Source organism: Homarus americanus, unplaced genomic scaffold (assembly GCF_018991925.1).
Source record: "Homarus americanus isolate GMGI-L3 unplaced genomic scaffold, GMGI_Hamer_2.0 scaffold2539, whole genome shotgun sequence".
Lineage (NCBI taxonomy): Eukaryota > Metazoa > Arthropoda > Malacostraca > Decapoda > Nephropidae > Homarus > Homarus americanus.
Genome location: NW_024725489.1, coordinates 480,663 through 500,661, shown reverse-complemented (window position 1 = coordinate 500,661; position 19,999 = coordinate 480,663). Strand labels below are relative to the sequence as shown.

Below are 19,999 nucleotides of genomic sequence, written 5' to 3'. Positions count from 1 at the left end.
TTTGTATAGATTCTTGTGTGTGTTTTTATGTATGTCCGTCCGTCTGGCTGTTTTTCTTTCTACCACTGTCTATTGTCTGGATGTGTCTGTCTGTCTGTCTGTGTGTGCTTACGAAATTGTCTGTCTGTGTGTGTTTCTGTCTTCACGGGGGGGCGTTTAGTGGTGACGTAGTGGGTGTAGGTGTAGTGTTCCGCTAGGTCGAGAGAGAGTCAGTGGGTGTAGGTGTAAGCTATCACCACCACACTCCATGTATACCTGTCAGTGTATGGAGGAAGTGTAACTGTATATACTCGTGTTCTGGGTGTAGTGGCCTAGTGTATGGGTGTTCTGAGTTCGTGTAGGTGTAGTGCTGGATGGGATTAATACACTCTCCATTCTACACCCTCGTCTACACCTTCCTCGCGTTAGTCAAAGGGTGTAGGGGGTAAGTTGGTGTAGGGTGTTGAGGAACGAGGGTACTACACCTGGGAATGAGAGGGTGTAAAATAGGTGTACTCTAATCGTAACTGAATTTTCAAGTACACCTTTGTAAGTATTTGGTCTGGTGTGTGGATGTACTGACTTGACGTATTGTAGTACCAGACTTGAGGTAAATTGGAGCAGCAGGTGAGGGAGGAGGAGGGGGGTAGAGGACGTGGAGGAGCACACTAAACACTCGGTGTCACCTGATCCTCCACACACCTGTTTCTGTAACTCGAGGGGGACGTGTGTTGTGAGCCTGACACCACCTCCTCCTCCTCCTCCAAGCTTCAACTCTATTGGCTCTCAATGAATATCATAAACACGTGGATCCGAGAGAGAGAGAGAGAATTAAATTTGTGTTACACTCTTCTGTAGTAAGTTGTAGAGGGGGGGGGGGTTATTCCTCACACACACTCCCAGGGTGTGTAATGGGGTCAGGTGTCCTTAATTAAGGTGAGTTACAGGTGTGACTCACTCGACCTGGGAGGTGAGTGGTTGTCTTATCTGAGTAATGACTGATACTGTAATCTCTCTCTCTCTCTCTCTCTCTCTCTCTCTCTCTCTCTACGTTTTATGGTATGTGTGTGTGAGAGAGGGAGAAGTATTTTATGGTGTGTGACGTCACCTGGTGTTTGGTGACGTCAGGGCATTTTATATTGACACTAGTGGATTAATTTTGTCACCTCGCAGCATCTACCCACACGCTTCCTCTCTATGATTGGTTGTTCGTGGCCCTGACGGCACTGATTCTTGTTTTTCGGATTGGTTGTTATGATGATGACGTCACATTATGTCTACCTTATTGGTTGCTATGGTGGTGACGTCACTGATGTGTTTACCTTATTTCACACGACCATATTTGTTAAGCTATTTTATTTTCATCGACATTTATCCATACAAATAAGACAAAGTAAATAAGACGAATAAATTAGAAACATTTACGAGAATAAACCAGAATTAACGGAAGAGTGATCACTGGAGAAAGAAAAAACTAGAGTTTGAAAAATGTTTACCAGGGAAAAAAACAGTTGGTTTCTCTTAACTTTCTAAAGAGTTTAAATACGTTTGATGATGATGATGATTATACTGGTATGGCTCTCTCTCTCTCTCAGGGCTTTTTCCTCCATATAACACCTTTCTCTTCTCATCTTTTTCCACTCTCCTCCCTACTCATCCCTAATTCTCACCCCCAGGTAAGGCTGGTCACGGTCAGGTATGCTCTGGGTGACACCCCCGGGGGAAAGTGCAACGCTTCCTCCTCCCACTACTGATGTCTGCCTGTCTATCTATCTATATGTCTGTCTGTCTAATTTATGTATCTGTGTATGTCTCTTGTCTGTCTGTCTGTCCATCTGGTTTTCTATCTGTCAATCTATCTCTATCCATCTATCAATCTACGGTCTTTCTCTCCTTTACCTGTTCGACTTCGCCTCATTCACCTGTCGGGTCACGTGCTCATACTCTTCAGACGTGAATGGGAAAATTTACCTGTAATTAGAAAGTTACTCCTCCCTTTTCTCTTTCATTTTGGCATTCACTTTCTCATTCTTTCATTCTCACTTTTTACTTCTGACCCCAGTATGATTATCAGGAGCACAGCTTCATCGCAATTAAGGTGCTTAAGGCATCGTACTCTAAGGAATACTAGGAATTGAAACCTTGGCAGGTGGTTGTATAGCTGTTCCGAGAAGTGGGGCTTGTTCGTCCTGGGAAGTGTGTGACTGTTGTTGGTGGAATGTACTGCACTGTGTTTATACTGAGCAGTTGTGGTGATGATAACGGTGCAAAATAACAGATGATAATAATGACTAAACCTAAAATACATTAATAAGTTAGTAGTTAAAAAAATCAAGAAATGTCCTTTATATTTTGTTCAGTGTTCTTTAATTTGTTCACATCGTTGTACCTAATTAATAAATGTTCATAACAAGAACAGTTTGTAGTCGTGACATTCCTACACATGTGATTTTCTCTTGCGTGTGTGATACAGGTGTGTGGGCGGGGGGGGGTAAGGGGTGGAGGTTAATGTTTTAGGGAGATATGATAAGGGGGAGGGGTGGAAATGGTTGAGGGAGGGAGGTGGTGGGTGTAAGGGAATGGAGGGGGGGGGGGGGGTATGGTAAATTGGGGGGGAATGTTAGGCTACATGTTGATGGTTGTCAGCACGGTGGTGACACACACACACACACACACGAGAGAGAGAGAGAGAGTTTCAGGCGTGTGCGTAAGGTCGCTGACTGCTATATCTGTACTGGCAGGTATTGCATGTTTAGGCCACGGAGCTTCATAGAATGTACACACACGCACTAACGCACATACACGCACACGCAGTCAGCTAACCCTTTCCGGGGAGGGGGTATCTTATAGAGAACCGTAAATATGATGAAAAAAACGATATTGATTTCAGGTTGTTGGTGTGTGTGTGTTACACACACACACACACACACATGTCTTTGGACATGGAGGGAACTAGACAGACACACAAACAACAATACCTTATCAAATTCAGAGGCATACTTGACCTCTCCCTTACTGTACATTAAAAACGACACACACACACACACACACACACACACACACACCACCTGTATTCATAAGTACATGTATCATATATGAACGATAAAGTATACATATGTGTGTTATCTGAGCCATGACACGGGCACCACCTATACCTGTCGTGTCTTCACCTGAGTTGATTACAGGTGGTGGCAGGCTTATATTTAAAGCTTCAGAGGGATTACCTGATATCAGCCTTATTTTACCTGTTGATTGAATATGCTAACGTTACCTGGAGGTTAGGTTGGGTTAGGTTGGGTTGGGTTAGGTTAGGTTGGGTTCGTATAAATGAGGTGATGCCCTGATTGAATTGGCACTTTCACTATGTTGACAAAATTTAGGTGAATCAGCGGCTCGGTTTAGGTGACTTAGGGACGCAATTTAGGGGACAAAGGGACGCAATTTAGGTGACACAAGGACGCTTTATAGGGGACAGACGCAATTTAGGTGACACGGAAAATGGCGTCGCGTATAAAATTTTTCATATTTTTTTTTAGTCTAAATTTAGGTGACACATAGACCCTTCTTGTCGTAAGCTGTCACCTTACCCGCCCCAGAGAATGATGTAGTGGTGGTAGGGGGATATTGGTTAGTGGTGTGGTAACAATAGTGGTGTGGTGGTGGCAGTGGTGTGATGGTGACAGCAGTGGTGGTAGTGGTAACAATAGTGGTTTGGTGGTGGTGGTGGTAAGAATGTTGGTGTGATGGTGACAGCGGTGGTGGTAGTGGTAACAATGGTGTGGTGGTGGTGGCGGCAGCTGGGTCTTCACTGAATTTTTGTGATTGAGATTTTGTATCTTCAGAGCCGACAAGACTTTTCACTTTGTGTGCCTCTCTCTCGTGTAAATGCGCAGTTACATTTACTGAAGTACGAATGTGTGTGTGTGTATGATCGTGCACACATGCGTGCCCACAAGGTATGGCCCATATAACCTTCCGCCAGATATATATTATGTACACATGTGCACGACAGGCGGAAGTGGGAAGCAGAAACCGAGTCATTCACAGACACACACACACGTATACATTATAGTGTTGCATTTACCCTTCACTTCCTCTCCTCCTCCCTTCCCTTCCTTCCTACCCTTCCTTCCTCTTCTACTTCCCTCCCCTTTCCTTCCCCCTCCCCCCTCAGCCAGTTTAACCTTGACTTCTGTTCTGGACGGATATACAGTATATATATATATATATATATATATATATATATATATATATATATATATATATATATATATATATATATATATATATATATATATATACTGATAACCACAAGGAAAGAAGAAAACACGAAGTAGATGTGTGTATGTATGTCAGTCTGTCTAGTTACCAGTTTTGTCATGTTTGAGAGCAATATATTTAATGGTTGGGAGGAGTTGGGGTGTGTGATGGTGGGGGATGGTCTTTGTCTAATGATGGGGGAGGGGGTGAAGGGGAGGGTAAAAGGGTAAGATGGGAGGATAAAGGGTTAAGGGATGGGAGAGGTGGTGTGAGGGAGTGGGAGGGAATTCTTGGCACAACAACAGAGGGAGTGACCCCACTAAAATTAGGCTCACGCATAGTTCGTCTCGGCTGCATTAGTTAGCTCTATGAATGTCTGGACTGAGAACTGAACTGAAAGAGAATTGTTCGTATTCCTCCTCTTATGGCATCCCACCACCACCCCCCCCTCTCCTTGGCACCTCTGACCTTCTCCCCCATGGCACCTCTAACCCCCCCATGGCACCTCTAACCCCCCATGGCACCTCTACCCCCCCTTCTGGCACCCGGATACGACCGTGGGAATAAACTACAATTTCTGAGAATTTATTGTGTGTGAGTCTGGCGGGGATTTTACCGTGTGTGTGTGTGTGTGTGTGGTTCTAGCAGTTTTTCATGTGAGGAGTTCCCTATTTCCTAGACGCCACAGGGAGACTCATTATACGTGTTTGTTAGGTAATCTCAATATAATTACCTATATCCTTGACGACAAACGGAGACTCCATATACGTGACGTCAGAAGGAGGTCGCCATATCCTAGACATCATCATGAGACGACGCGACAACACGTGACGTCACTCCATCCATATCCTTGGCTTGAGGAAGAGGAGGAGTCGACGCACTCTATGACGTCACTGGATCTGATAGGCTAAAAATAAACCCGAGGGAAAACAAAACAAATTTACGGTTTAGAATAAGAAAAAAAAAATCTTCCTTGACATGAACTTTGCTTATGAATAACTGAATAAATTACATACTACCACATAGATCATAACGCTTGAAATTCCACTGTGTTGTCGTCTCTTGCAGTGGGATTTCATTGTTGTTTATATACTGTGTTGACGCTGCTTCGTTGTTGTGGTGTTTTGTGTGTGTGTGTGTGTGTGTGTGTGTGTGTGGAGGACTTTCATGTCACTTTCTACATTGTCTTTCACTGCTCTCACTCAACACTTCCTTCTTCTTATATAAGTTTTTTGTGTTCATTCTGCCACGACACACACACACACACACACACATACATCCGGAAGTGGGGGAGGAGTGATGATAGTCAGTCAGTCAGTCACATACATACATCGTCAGGTAAGTATTGATAAACAGATAGATAGATAGGAGGGATATACAGTAGTCTTGATGCTGTCTGTCCGTCCGTCCGTCTGCCACTGTCAGTTTTAGTGACGCTCGATATCTTGCCCCACACTCCATGGGTCAGCCTCGGTAGTGTGTTGTTAGGACATGGTAGAGTGTGTTAGGACATGGTAGTGTGTGTTAGGACATGGTAGTGTGTGTTAGGACATGGTAGAGTGTGTTAGGACATGGTAGAGTGTGTTAGGACATGGTAGTGTGTGTTAGGACATGGTAGAGTGTGTTAGGACATGGTAGAGTGTGTTAGGACATGGTAGAGTGTGTTAGGACATGGAAGAACGTTGGTAATCCCACACCTGAAGGCGATGGGCGTATCACACGTAGGGGGAGGAGAGAGGGAAGATAAGGAGGAGGGGGAGAAGAAGAATGGGAGGAAGAGGTAGGCAGGAGGGAATAATTATACACCTGCAGTAGTCATTATCCTTCCTCTCCAGCAGGTGAAGATCGATACCTCCTCCTCCCCCCTCCTCTTTCCTTCCTTCCCTCCCCTCCTCTTTCCTTCCTCGCCGCCTCCTTTCCCAGGTTGAGTACGACGCCCACCCCCGAACTACCTCCTAAGCGCATAAATGCCTACCTTGGGGGGAGTGTTGCGCGAAACAGGGACCTTTTTAACCTGACCTTATTTCTCAAGTCGTGTGACCAGAGGTTTATTTGTTGACCTTGATTGTGTGTCTTGACCTTGTTTGACATTTCGACTTTTCTTGACTTTGGCGTATCGTTTTTTGTATGTATGTATATGTATCTGTGTATGTAATGTAACTGTACCTATGTATTACTGTGTGTGTGGGTCACGGCTGCACCCTTGACCCGGCCTGGCACCCATCTCTCAACGCTGCGTTACGTTGGTCCCATTATTGACCTTCTTCTCCTCACGCTAGTCGAGCTACCTTCCAGCTGAACATTAACCATCCTAGCTTATTTTACCTGGGAACTTAACACGCTAACCTAATACCAACCTAATTACTGTAATCTAATGTAACTATTAATAAATTACTTTAATCTAACCTAATATATCTTTAATCTAATCCAATACTAATCTAGTCAAAGGCTAACATAGCCTAACCTAACCTAATCCCCAGGCAATGTTTGGGTGATTAATCTTCAGGTGAGATGAGCCGATGTGTGTAATCTTGAGGGGATTCTTTACTCCCTCTATATATAAATTAAACCACTAAATATTGACGTGTTTCATAATGTTTACATCAGCCACGTGGTCTTTGTTTACTAATAGAGAGTCATAATAATTTCTGGGTCATGTTTCTGGGGGGTCCTAAGGTAAGGTGTGTGTGTGTGCTGGATGGCGTAGCACTGTATTATAATTATTACTATTATTATTGTTGTTGTTTATTGTTGTTGTTTATTGTTGTTATTATTATTAACGTTCATGTCATTGTTAACGTGTTTATATAATACCTGTTCTAATATTTTGTTTTCTTCCTCAGGTGAGTGTGAAGAGACGGCTGACAGGTGTTGAGGTAATTACAGGTGTTACGTAGATGGTAATGACAGGTGAGGTAGGTGACACATGATGTTGTGTTTGTGGAGGGGGTGTGGTAATTGTGGTGTTGACGTTGGTGATTGTGGCAGACGTGTTGGTAGTTGTGGTAGCGTGTTGGTGGTTGTGGTAATTGTGGTGTTGACGTTGGTGATTGTGGCAGACGTGTTGGTAGTTGTGGTAGCGTGTTGGTGGTTGTGGTAATTGTGGTGTTGACGTTGGTGATTGTGGCAGACGTGTTGGTAGTTGTGGTAGCGTGTTGGTGGTTGTGGTAATTGTGGTGTTGACGTTGGTGATTGTGGCAGACGTGTTGGTAGTTGTGGTAGCGTGCGGTATGTGGTAATTGTGGTGTTGACGTTGGTGATTGTGGCAGACGTGTTGGTAGTTGTGGTAGCGTGTTGGTAGTTGTGGTAGCGTGTTGGTGGTTGTGGTAATTGTGGTGTTGACGTTGGTGATTGTGGCAGACGTGTTGGTAGTTGTGGTAGCGTGTTGGTAATTGTGGTGTTGACGTTGGTGATTGTGGCAGACGTGTTGGTAGTTGTGGTAGCGTGTTGGTAGTTGTGGTAGCGTGTTGGTGGTTGTGGTAGCAAGCTGCTGTCAACACGCTCCTCCTCCTTGGTTGGCTTATGATAGTCACTCACTGTCACCACAATCACTCCAGTTTCTTCATCTTCACTGTCTCGTTCCAGTTGTCACTATCCTCGTCACCATCGCCTTCACTATCACCGTCACAAAATTGAGTCACTATCACCAGGAAACACTATTTTTACGACACCATATACAAGGTTGGATCACCTGAAGAATATACACCCCAGCTTATTTCTCCTAAAGCTTAACCACCCTAATTCTTAACCCACCTTAAACTAACCTAACCTACCCATACCACCGTAACCTAACCCCTCCCAGGTAACAAGGAGCCGTTCCGTTACGTAGCGCGAACGTAAGGGAGGAACGTACCCGTAACAAATGTAATGTTTTTTTTTATTGAGACAACTGTGAGGCGAAGACGTCCGCTGCAACCCCCTCCCCACTCTCCCCTCCCCCCACTCCTTCTCGCCTCCCCTCCTCCTCCCCCTCCTCCCTCTCCACATCCTTCCCCACCCCAATACACACCCTCTCCCCCTCTCCACTCCCATCCCCCAGTGTTTACCTACGTTTGTGGTCGGTCTGTGTGTGTGTGTGTGTGTGTGTGTGTGTGTGTGTTTCCGTGTTCCTGTGTTCCTTGACCGTGTGTTGTCGTCAGGCTTGGAGTCAAAGAACTTTACAGTTACACAGGCAAAGTACTCCAGGTAAGAAGTTTGGTCAGGTAAATACGTTCAAGTACCTGATGATCTAACACAAGTGGTGGGTAACGAGAAAGAAGTACCTGGAAAATACTCAAACTCGCTAAACTTCACTAAAATCAGTATCAAACCGCTAGACGTCACCACCATTACTCCTGTGTCGGATTTTGTCAACAAACTTCTCCTCTTGGGTGATAACATTCTTCAGGGTGACGATTATTCAAACAGATGACGTCATTGGTGGAGATGGTGTGGTCATTAGCGAAGGTGATTCAGTAGTTTGTTTGTATGACTCGAAATTATCCGGGTTTTTTTCTGTTTTACTGTATATTAAATCTTTTGAATAACTGGCGGTACGGTACTTGGCATTTTGTTGTTGTTATCGTATTCAATGGGGTTGTGGAGGAGAGGGAAGAAGGGCGGTGATAATAACACTACTACTATTGTTAAAGATAATAATAACTTTATCACCAATGGCCGGAAAGAGATTATTCTAGATGGGGTCAATAATTATTATGGAGTGCATCAATTATTACATAACCCAGTGAAGGTAATTGTACGGTGATTATAACGGGAGCTGAGTGGTGACCTCGCTACTGGTGGGGTCAGAGGTCAGGTGGTGTGGGAGAGGTCACTAGCGGTTGATTATGTGGGGGGGGGGGTTCCTCACATAATTATCTTCAGAGCTGAGAGGATGACACATGATACTGGTGAGAGGTGAGGGAGAGGGGGGTGAGAGGTGAGGAAGAGGGGGTGAGAGAGGGAAGAGGGGGTGAGAGGTGAGGAAGAGGGGTGAGAGAGGGAGGGACAAAGGAGGTGGAAGAAGAGGAGAAATAAGTGGGTGAAAGAGAAACAATGGAAAGGAGGAGAGAGAGAGAGAGAGGGGGGCATAATAGAAAGAGAGAGAAATGTTCACGTCTTCTCCTACCCCTTCTTCCCTCCTACAAAAAATGGAGGCAGGGGAGAGGAGAGAAGGGTATTGTACCATTATGAAGGGGGGGAGGGGGGTCTTCTTTATGGAGTGAAGAGGAGATGAATGGAAGAGGAAGTGGTGTCTGGTCACTAGTTTGAAGAAGTCTCTCTCTCTCTCTCTGTCTCTGTCTCTCTCTGTCTCTCTCTCTCTCTGTCTCTCTCTCTCTCTCTCTCTCTCTCTCTCTGTGATACAAATAAAGGTTGAAATGACAAGTGAACCTCTAATTACAATCACAGGTATAGACAAACATAAGAGGTGTGAAGGTACAGGTAGACACACACTGGCGGGAAACAACGGTCAGCTGATAGACCCCAAAACAACGATAATGTCAACAACAGGCGGAAGAGACGAAGGTTTGCATGAAACACTGAGCGTCTGATTGTGTTTTGTTTTTGTTCCTTTAAGTTGCGCCATCAGCTGACTGACTTCGTTTGGTCACTCGTTTACATTGACGATTACTGTACCTGTAGTTTATAGCTAAATCTGTGAACTTAGAACCATTATACTGTACTAAGTAACTGTATCTGTAACTTTTAACCAAATCTGTGTACTGTACTTTCACTAAACGCGGTGATGAATGACAGCTGTAACGAAATGCTGTATGATATTTTTGTATGGTACGGTTGTGTTATTGTGACGTTACATGTTAATTGCCATTACAATGACTAAGGCACATGTCTGTCATTGTCCAGTCATGGGTGGGGGGAGGGGGTGGGTCCTCCGCCCACAACACAAATGACACTTCATTCCAACAAAATAAATCTTCAGCCCCCTTCCCCCTCCCCATCCTCCTCCTTCCCCATCCTCCCCGATTCCTTCATCCTCCTCCCCCTTACCCCCTGCCGCTGGGTATACACAAGGTCAGGTATTTTCATATCTAACCTGTTGGTCCGTGCGTGTCCGTCCGTCCGTCACACCAATTAACGAGTTTGACCGTAGGATGCTGTAGGAGGTGCTGACCAAGGATAGGATGCTGTAGGAGGTGTTGACCGTAGGATGCTGTAGGAGGTGTTGACCGTAGGATGCTGTGGAGGTGTTGGACCGTAGGATGCTGTAGGAGGTGTTGACCGTAGGATGCTGTAGGTGTGTGCTGACCGTAGATGCCGTAGATGCTGTAGGAGGTGTTGACCGTAGGATGCTGTAGGAGGTGTTGACCGTAGGATGCTGTAGGAGGTGTTGACTGTAGGATGCTGTAGTAGGAGGTGTTGACCGTAGGATGCTGTAGTAGGAGGTGTTGACCGTAGATGCTGTAGTAGGAGGTGTTGACCGTAGGATGCTGTAGTAGGTGTTGACCGTAGGATGCTGTAGTAGGAGGTGTTGACCGTAGGGTGGTTGTGTTATGTAGGAATGTTTGTAGATATCCTGAGGCGATGTTCTATTGTCAGCTGATTTGATGTTTGCTTGGTATGTTTTATTTGTTGTAAATATATTGTTGATTATTATTATTTTATTATTGTTTATTATTTATTGTTGTAGTATATTCTTATTGTTATTAGAATATTGCTGTTATTATTATTGTTTTTTGTTATTATTGTTTTTATTATTATTGTTGTTGTAGGTTACCTGTGTGGGGTGTGGAATATGAGCCACGTCTTACCTGTATTAATGAGGTTGAGGAAGACTAGGAAGGTGACCAGGTGAGGTGAGGGCGAAGTTGTTCACCTGGGCAAGTTTTTGTGGTGAACCTGGCGAGGACGTCTTGTTTCTGTGGTGTGGTGGTGATGTAGTTTGGGGGGTGGTGTGTGGTGTAGTGGTGATGATGTAGTGTGGTGGTGATGTAGTGTGGTGGTGGTTGTAGTAGTGGATGGTGGTAATGTGGTAGTAGGTTAAAGTGGTGTGGGGGTGGCGAGGTATAGTAAGTTATGGTGTGGTGGTAATGGTGCAGCGTGTGTAGGCGTGACTGTGGTAAGTGTGGGAGCTTGTGTCAGTAATAACAGTGTTGCCAGTGGGTGTGGACAGGTATGGGCAGGTGTGGGTGGGCGTGGGTGAGTATAGGGCCCGTTATGGTGACCTTGTGTCCAGCAGCCGTCACTTGGGTGGTGGCGAGGGGTGGTGGTGAGTAGTGGTGACAGTGGGTGGGGAGGAGAGGTGAGGGAAGAGGAGGAGAAGGGAGGGATGAGGAAGGGCGGGGAGAAAAGAGGAAGAAAGGGAAGAGGAGGAATGAGGAAGAAGATTGGTAAGGGATTGAAGAAACACGGAGGAGAGGTGAAGGAAGGGGAGTAGGGGAGGGAGGGAGGTGAGGTGAAGGAAGGGGAGTAAGGGGGAGGTGAGGTACGAGGAGAACTTGACTGTTTTGACTAACTGTCTTCCTGGTGAGAGAACTGGTGTACAGTAGTCTTTATTATCCAGTTTTTTTTTTTCATACGAGACTGTCAGGTAACTGGATCTTGTATAACTGGTCCTGTGACTATATCTATCCTGGCTCAACTAACTGGCAATATAACTGTTTTTACCACACCTCAAGTAACTGGTAACTCTCTCCATGACATTTGAACTAGCACTTGTAACTGTTAGACTGTTGGTACACACACACACACACACACACTGACCGCCCTACTCACGTGACCTCAATTGGTTGCGTAATGAGGGTAACGGTGTCCTCCCCTCACTGCTGGTTGACTGTCCCCTCGGAGGTGAAACTGGGAGGGGGTTGAGGGGAAGGTGGCGTGGTGGGGGGTAATGGGGATGGGAGGGGTGAGGTGGGGGGGACAGAGGGTTAAAAATGAGAAGGGGAGGGGGAGAAGAGGGGTGAGGGGGACATGTAATCAATGAGGGGTTGAAGGGAAGGTGAGGTTGGGGGGAGGGTGATCGACCGGCCAGCAGCAGGTCAGTGATACAGGTAGTCTTAACACAGGTAGTCTCTAATAGGTAGAGTCTCACACAGGTATAGTGAAGGTAGAGTCTCAGTGGTTATTTTGTGCGTGTGCGTGCGTGCGTGTGGAGAGGTTTTCCCTAAGACGAAAGTTCTCTCCCCCCCTTCTCTTCCCTCTTCCTTCTCTCCCCCTTCCTTCTCTCCCCCCTTCCTTCTCTCCCCCCTTTCCCTGTCTCCTCGTTTCCTCTCTTCTCCTGTCTCCTAACTTCTCTTCTCTCACCCTCATCCCTCTCCCTTCAAGGAGTAAAGACGAGCCTATTATTCCTCCTCTCCCTCCCTCCTCCCTCCCACCCCCTCCTTCCCCCTCCCTCCTTCCCACCTCCTCCTTCCTCCCCCCTCCCTCCTCCTCCTTCCCTCCTTCCCACCCCTCCCTCCCTCCACCCCTCCCTCCCCTCCCTCCCTCCCTCCCACCCCTCCCTCCCTCCCCTCCCTCCCTCCCCTCCCTCCCTCCTCCCACCCCCCTCCTTCCCCCCCTCCCCTCCTTCCCCCCCTCCCTCCTTCCCACCCCCCCCCTTCCCCTCCCCGAACAGCAACTTGCGTGCTTGTGTGAAAAGCGTGTGATGACTGCAGTAGATCAGGGGGGTAGAGGGAAGACTTGTGTTAGTACAGTCTGAGGAGGAGGAATTAAGATCACCTGTACCTGGGGGAGGGAGGGCAATCTGTGGTCACCTGTGCCGGGGAAGGGAGGGGCAATCTGTCAGGTCACCTGTACCTGGGAGGAGGGCAATCTGTGGCACTTGCCCGGGGAAGGGAGGGCAATCTGTGGTCACCTGTGCCGGGGGAGGGGAGGTCTGTGGTCACCTGTACCCGGGGAAGGGGAGGGCAATCTGTGGTCACCTGTACCCGGGGAAGGGGAGGGCAATCTGTGGTCACCTGTACCCGGGGAAGGGGAGGGCAATCTGTGGTCACCTGTACCCGGGGAAGGGGAGGGCAATCTGTGGTCACCTGTACCCTCACGAAATCGGGAAATTAAATGGGAAAAGTCTGAAAGTAACAACAAGATCAACAACAAGTAACAATAATAGCAACAAAAACAACTAAAACAGAACAACAACAAACAATAATATCTAATAATAACAACAGTAGGAGGTATAGTTTATGTAAGGAAGCGTTGCCACTAAGTCAATTTGAGCGGGAACTACCGGAGGCACTGTGTACTGTAGATTCATGGACAAACATTGTACTTAATTAAGAATGGTTTTTATTTATTTTATTTTATTATTTTTTTAAAAAGCAAGACTCTTTATTCTCACCAGACCTGAGTGTGTGTATTATTGGGGGGGTGGCTGGAACTGGAAGATTCTATGTATGTATATATGTATGTATTTTGTCTTGTGTGTGTGTGTGGTCTCAGTGGAGTGACTGCATGACTGTTAGAGAGAGGCAATTTCTACCTGCGTGTGGAATGCTACGAGGTAATTAGCCTGAAGATGTGTGAACAGGTCGGTAGACTGGTCAGGTGTAGTGAACGAGATGAGAAAGTGTTAGAGAGGGGGAGGCATCAGACAGTCACTTGCTGGACCAGTCATCTGTAACACTTGGAAAACACCAGAGGGTCTTAACTGTTATTCCTCCCCAGTCAACAGTTAGACAGATTTTAAACGATTACTAATAATCTCTCTCTCTCTCTCTCTCTCTCTCTCTCTCTCTCTCTCTCTCAAGGGACTTACCGTGAGGGTGAAAGTTAAGTTGACTGCGTCATTCATCAGTATGTAATGTATTAAGCCGAGAGACAGAGACAATATATTAAGCAAGTCTCGTATAGCCTTTCATCACCACCATCACCACCACCATCATCACCACCACCATCAGCACCACCACCATCACCATCATCACTACCTGTATGTACATTACAACACAGACAGACAGACAGACAGACAGACAGACATTCACCCCGAAACCCACACAATACCACTGAACCCTAAACAAAACCCCTAAGTTAAATTCCTCTCGTGTTAACATATCGGTGTTAAACTGACCCACTTTTTAACCTGAACGATAATGGCGTCAGAATGAGCCAGAGACTGTAGCTAGTGGCGGGTATTTAGAGAATGTGGTCTGGTTAATAACACTGCGTGGATTACCTTGGTGTAGGGCTTAGCTGTTACTCTCGCTTTCACCACCTCTCCTTCTCATCCCCCTCTCTCTCCATCCTTTCTCCGTCTCTCCTCCCTCTCTTCCTCCTCCTTCCTTCTCTCATCCCCTTCATTTCCCTCCTTCTCCCCCTCTCCTTTCCCTCCTCTCCCTTCCCTCCTCCCCCCCTCCCTCTCCCCTTCCCTCCTGCTCCCTTCCCTCCCTCTCCCTTCCCTCCTCTCCCTTCCCTCCACTCTCCCCTTCCCCCTCCCCTTCCCTCCACTCTCCCTTCTTCCACTCTCCCCTTCCTCCCTCTCCCCTTCCCTCCACTCTCCCCTTCCCTCCGTCTCTCCCCTTCCCTCCACTCTCCCCTTCCCTCCTGCTCCCTTCCCTCCTGCTCCCTTCCCTCCACTCTCCCCTTCCCTCCTGCTCCCCTTCCTCCATCCCTCTACTCTCTCCCTTGTTGGCTATTTGTGTCGTAAATTGTTAGTCAGTGTGTTAATGAAACTGGTGTTATGGTTATTTAGAGAGAGAGAGAGAGAGAGAGAGAGAGAGAGAGAGAGAGAGCGCGCGCGCGCTTTTCACGAACCTCCTCCAGTTAGTCGGTCAGTTCAGTTTGTCACTCAGTTCAGTCAGCCAATCCGCCAGTCCCTCCCTACTGCAATCATCCATCCAGTCACTCACTCCTCCAATCAGTCAGTCAGTCAGTCAATCAATTCCTCGCTCACTTCCAATCATTCAGTCACTCACACATACTCCTCCAGTCACTCACGCCTCCAGATCAGCCAGTCAATTCCTCACTCACTCCTCCAGTCACTCACACACTCACTTCTCCAGTCAGCCAGTCACAGACCTGCTTCACTCGTCTATAATCCAAGGTAAGAGGAGGGCTGGTCTCTGGGTCAGGATGTGCAACTGTTGTAGGATCTCCCGCTGGGACTCCTGGGCCCTGCAACTACATTCATGACACCCAGGTTTTTGTATCTTACTCATGACAGTCAGGTTTGGTGTCATCTGCTCGTGACACCTCATATTTAGTGTCATTTTTTTGGTTATGACACTACAGGTTGAATTTTTACTTGTGACGCTAGGTTATTGCATCTCAACTTATGACACACCAGATTTAGTGCCATCTAAGCTTATGACACACCCGGGCTGAGTGTTACGAGCTGTGGCATTGTTGAATTATTGGGTGAGCTGGCCAGGCCACACTAAATGTCACTCTACTCATGGTACTACAGTACATCTCTCTCTCTCTCTCTCTCTCTCTCTCTCTCTCTCTCACATAAGTAACTTTACCTAATCAAACATAACATAATCTATCTTAATCAGACTTAACCTAACCTGATCTAACCAAACCTGGCCCATCCTAACCTGATCGAACCTAACCTGGCCCAACATAACATAGCCTTATCTAATTCAGCCTATCATAACTTAATCTAACATGAGCTAACCTAATCTAACAGGGAAAGGTGTTTCTGTATAAGCACTTGATTGTATCTTGTGGGATGGGGGTAGTTGTGACCTCAAAGGGAGGGGTATGTGACCTTCGTCCCTGGCAGGTCAGAGTGGGGGTTGAGTTGGGCACGACTTTTGGCATCCAGTCATCTTGGCTCTTCCTGTAACGGAGCCAAGGAAGAGATGATTGTTATTATCATTATTACTTTTATTGTAGTTATTGTTAATGTCTTCAGTTACCGTATTATTATTTTTATTGTTGTTTTTAGGATTCTCTCCAGTTCATTGTTTTCATGGTATGATTTTGTTCAATACATTATTACCTGATGGGATGCTACTTTAGCTCCTACACCACCACTTCATACCCTAACTGGTGTCATTATCCCGCAGGAGTCAGTTGGTTCTGGCCGCCGCAGGAAGTACGGTTACCTGGAAGCGTCATCTGCTAGTCCTATATCTCTGGGTGTGGAGAGGATGCCCGGCGACGACCGTGGGTCACCCTCATCCCTCACTGACCTCGACTCTGCGCTAGGAGGCAGCACCACCTCCCCGGACTCCACCAGGAAGACACACAGGTGAGTCCACCCCCCCCCCTCTCCATACCCGAGTTCCATTTTCTTTAACATATTATTCCCATTTTCTTTATTATGTTCAGGTTAGTTCCCCTTAAGTTGAATTTCATTTCCTATAATTACTTATTCACTTTTTTTATCCCATTGTCTTCTTGTAACCATTCTTCTTCATTCTTAAACATTATTATCAATTTATCCCTCATGGCATTTCCATTTCTTCAGTATATTGTTTTGACATACAGGCACAGGTTATAAGGGTGTTATGAATTAGGCAAAATGAATCGTTAAATCAAATTACGACAGTTGCATAAAGTGTAACAGTGGTAGTAGGCAGTTTGGTTATATAGTGAGGAAAATGTATGCTGTACTGTACAGTATATTGAATTGATTAAACTAACTTGAGTAACAAAACTGTTGTACGTAATTATTACTAGCTGGTGTCTTAGTCACCATTATCATCACCATCATTATCACCATCATTCATTATCATCATTATCATTACATAATGTCATTATTAACTGATGGACATTTTACAGTGGGTGTTCGAGTATGAGCGACCGTGAGGAGGAGAACTTCGAGTGTTACGGAGAGGCTGACGACATAGAATGTGACTCTGACTCGGCCAGGATGGGGTAAGGTGGTCGAGGGGCCTTCCTGTGTCCTCTGATAAAGTGCCTTGTGTTTCTTATGATATTTTCCATTTATAAGAATGAGTTTTATTCATACTGTATTCTACTTAAAAAAACAATTTATTTTGAGTGTGTTAAGGTTTTTAAATTAATATGTGTATTTTGTGTAGTAAATATATATTAGATTCTGGGTAGATTGGTAGTGATTGATATTTGTAATGATTCTAAAAAGAGTTGATTTGTTTGTGATTTATGTTATTGTAATGTGTACGGCCATAAAAACAGTCTTAAGATAAGGCGTATGTACTACTCTCTTATACAGGTAATTGGTTATTTATGGTATATATTATTAGGACTTAAGTTTGTCAGCAACAGGTACAAGTATAACAATATGTAGAATTATGTGCAATAATTTTTGGCATATGTTATCGTACAAGAATGTTTTTGGAAGTTAATATTAAATTTATTTTGTATTTTTTTAATTTCCTCCTCACTATGGGTCGATTACATTAACTTAGAACTTTACTATAGTGACACTAGTTCAAAAGGACTTCTTGATTTGCAGGTTTTTCTCGGTAAACCAGAATTATTTTTGTTGAGGTAAGTACTGTACTGTATGGGAAGATATTTAAAGAGTTATTATATAGAATTTGCAATATTTTAAGGGTTTTATTTCTTGCAGCTGGAATTGAACGATACCCAACAATATTTTTAAGAATGTATGGTGTTTAATTTTCTGTTGTCATTATTATTAGTTTGATTTAATTACTTTCGTGTTAAAATGTTAATCTTTCACCCCGCAACAGTGATGATCTTGACGGCAGCATCAGGAGCCCCCCACACTCTCTACCCCCTAGTAATTTTAGTCGCAGGAATTCGTGGGTCAGAAGGTCTTTGCGTGGCTCACCGTCCAGGTACAGATTCCGCAGTGAAATTCTTTTTGCAAGCGGTGGCAGCACAACGCACGGGTAGTAGCTGGCAGGAAGCATGTGCCTGGGTCGCGGTCACTTATTTTCTCACCTTCACGCATAAGGAGCAGAATTATAATGAACTGTTTATTTTCCCTCTGGTATATTGATGTATAAATAACATGTATAGATTAAGATGCTGGTCAGGATGTTATTTACTGTATAAACAAGATAATCCATCAAATGAACTTCAAGTTTTACCCTTAATGTACACATACTTAAAGGCTGATAATACTGTAGTTTGTTATAATTCTGCTCTACTAATTTTCACTCTTCTAACTTATACAGGAAAAATATTACAAGGCCAGAGTTGTTTTCATTACATTAGACTATTGTGGATTTGACGATGAAATTTAAAACGAACTCGACTCATTTCACTTGACTGACGCACATTCTCAGATCACGTAGCAGAGTATACGTCATAGTTCTTATTTATGTACTGTAATGTCATTTTCCTGAAAAGAAATAACTCGACTGAAAGAGACAGGGAGACGGGAGGTTTCGGGTGATCTTAAGCAAGCAAAAATGTATAAGAATTAAGTCTCGCTGATATTTAGGGACGTGTGGAAGCAGTCCATCGAGGAATAAAGTAGGAAGGGGATGGGAGGAATTTAGAAGATAAAAATAAATACAAGTTAGGTAATGTTGGGGTGGACTAAGAGGGTCATCCATCGTGCTGAGAGAGAGGAGCAACATCTGATTAAAGGAGTGAAGCATCATAGATAAGATAATGAGACGTCCTGAACTTAAAGACTGATTACTTAAGACTTAATCTCTGTTACTTCTGTATTTAAAAGATTCAACACTATGGAAAATATTTGTGATAATTATAGGCAATAGTGTAATAGAACTGTAATAAAACATCGTGGTTATTAAAAGGTAGACCATTAATATGATCTAGGTTTTCACATGAAGTTAAACTGAAGGATGAATAAGAATATCCCAGAAAATTGATGAAGGATTGGAGTTTGACTGACCTGTAGAAGTTACCGTGTCATCTCTTGTTCATGACAGGTAGGCGAGAGATACGAGGGACATCCTGAGGGCAAATTTAATGGAGGGATGATGGGGCTGTGGTCTTAGGATGCCTCGGTATGGGCTGGGTGGTAGACCGACAAAAAGCTTTCCAAGTGTGTGTGAGTTGGTTTTCTGGTGTGGGTTAATAGACATAGAGCTGACTGATGTAAAAGAACCAGATGTTTTATTTTAGTGTTAGATGTGATTTGAGTTATAATGAAGACTCGGGCTCAGGCATAACTGATCTGAATTCTGTTATGGTTTGTGTGTTGCAAGATACTGACTGCTGTTGTTATATGAAGGCGTGATTCTTCTCCGATTAAAATAAAATAAAATATTTCAACTTTGTTAGTAGTGTTCAGCTTTTATAGGGGTGATATCCAGGTAGATTAGTCACCAATTATGGCTGTAACTTAGTGAAGCACTTGCAGGGAGTTTGTGAACTATTTTTTTGGAGTTCTTAAACTTTCATTGCTTTGTAAAATTATAGGAGAGCAATGGTGGGAGCATTATAGAGGAGTAAGGATGATTACACAGTATTTAAAACCATTATATAAATTTCCCAACCATAGAAATGTATCATACACAGCCTTGAGAGTTTAGATGTGTGAGAAACAATGCTATACAGAACTGTTGAGGTGGGTAACATTAGTACGTACAATACATACAGTCCCGTGTATTGACGTCGAGAGTGAAAACCACAGACATTGGTTTAATATTGGAGAAAATGCAAGAAAATAATCTTAAGTAAGAAAGACATTACAAAACATAAATGAATGGTCAGGGTTTAGTGACACGAGTCAGTTGAAAGGAACCTCTGCCTTGTACACTTTTTCCTTGCAGAATAATATTATGAGCTTTTATTTCAGCATGCTATGTAAACATTGTCTGAGCACTCACCTAATTTATTTTACTTATGATTTGATTTTATGATTATTAATTTGTAACCGTTTTGGTTTTTCTGTTGTACGTGCACTGTATGTAGTGTCTGCTCCCTCGGCAGTTCACGGTACACTTTT

General features: G+C 44.6%; 1 protein-coding gene across 7 annotated transcripts in view; it reads left to right on the top strand.

Annotated features, from left to right (window-relative positions):
• Positions 1-19,999, top strand: part of LOC121864901 (rab11 family-interacting protein 4-like) — a 135,901-nt gene that overhangs the window by 49,634 nt on the left and 66,268 nt on the right. For 3 of the 7 annotated variants that reach the window (XM_042364074.1, XM_042364073.1, XM_042364071.1), the window contains exons 4-7: positions 7,083-7,115; positions 16,185-16,369; positions 16,903-16,998; positions 17,802-17,909. In XM_042364074.1, the coding sequence (XP_042220008.1) occupies positions 7,083-7,115; positions 16,185-16,369; positions 16,903-16,998; positions 17,802-17,909 (422 nt within the window). The remainder of the gene's footprint in view (positions 1-7,082; positions 7,116-16,184; positions 16,370-16,902; positions 16,999-17,801; positions 17,910-19,999) is intronic. The other 4 variants (XM_042364075.1, XM_042364077.1, XM_042364076.1 and 1 more) reach the window with 2 other exon arrangements.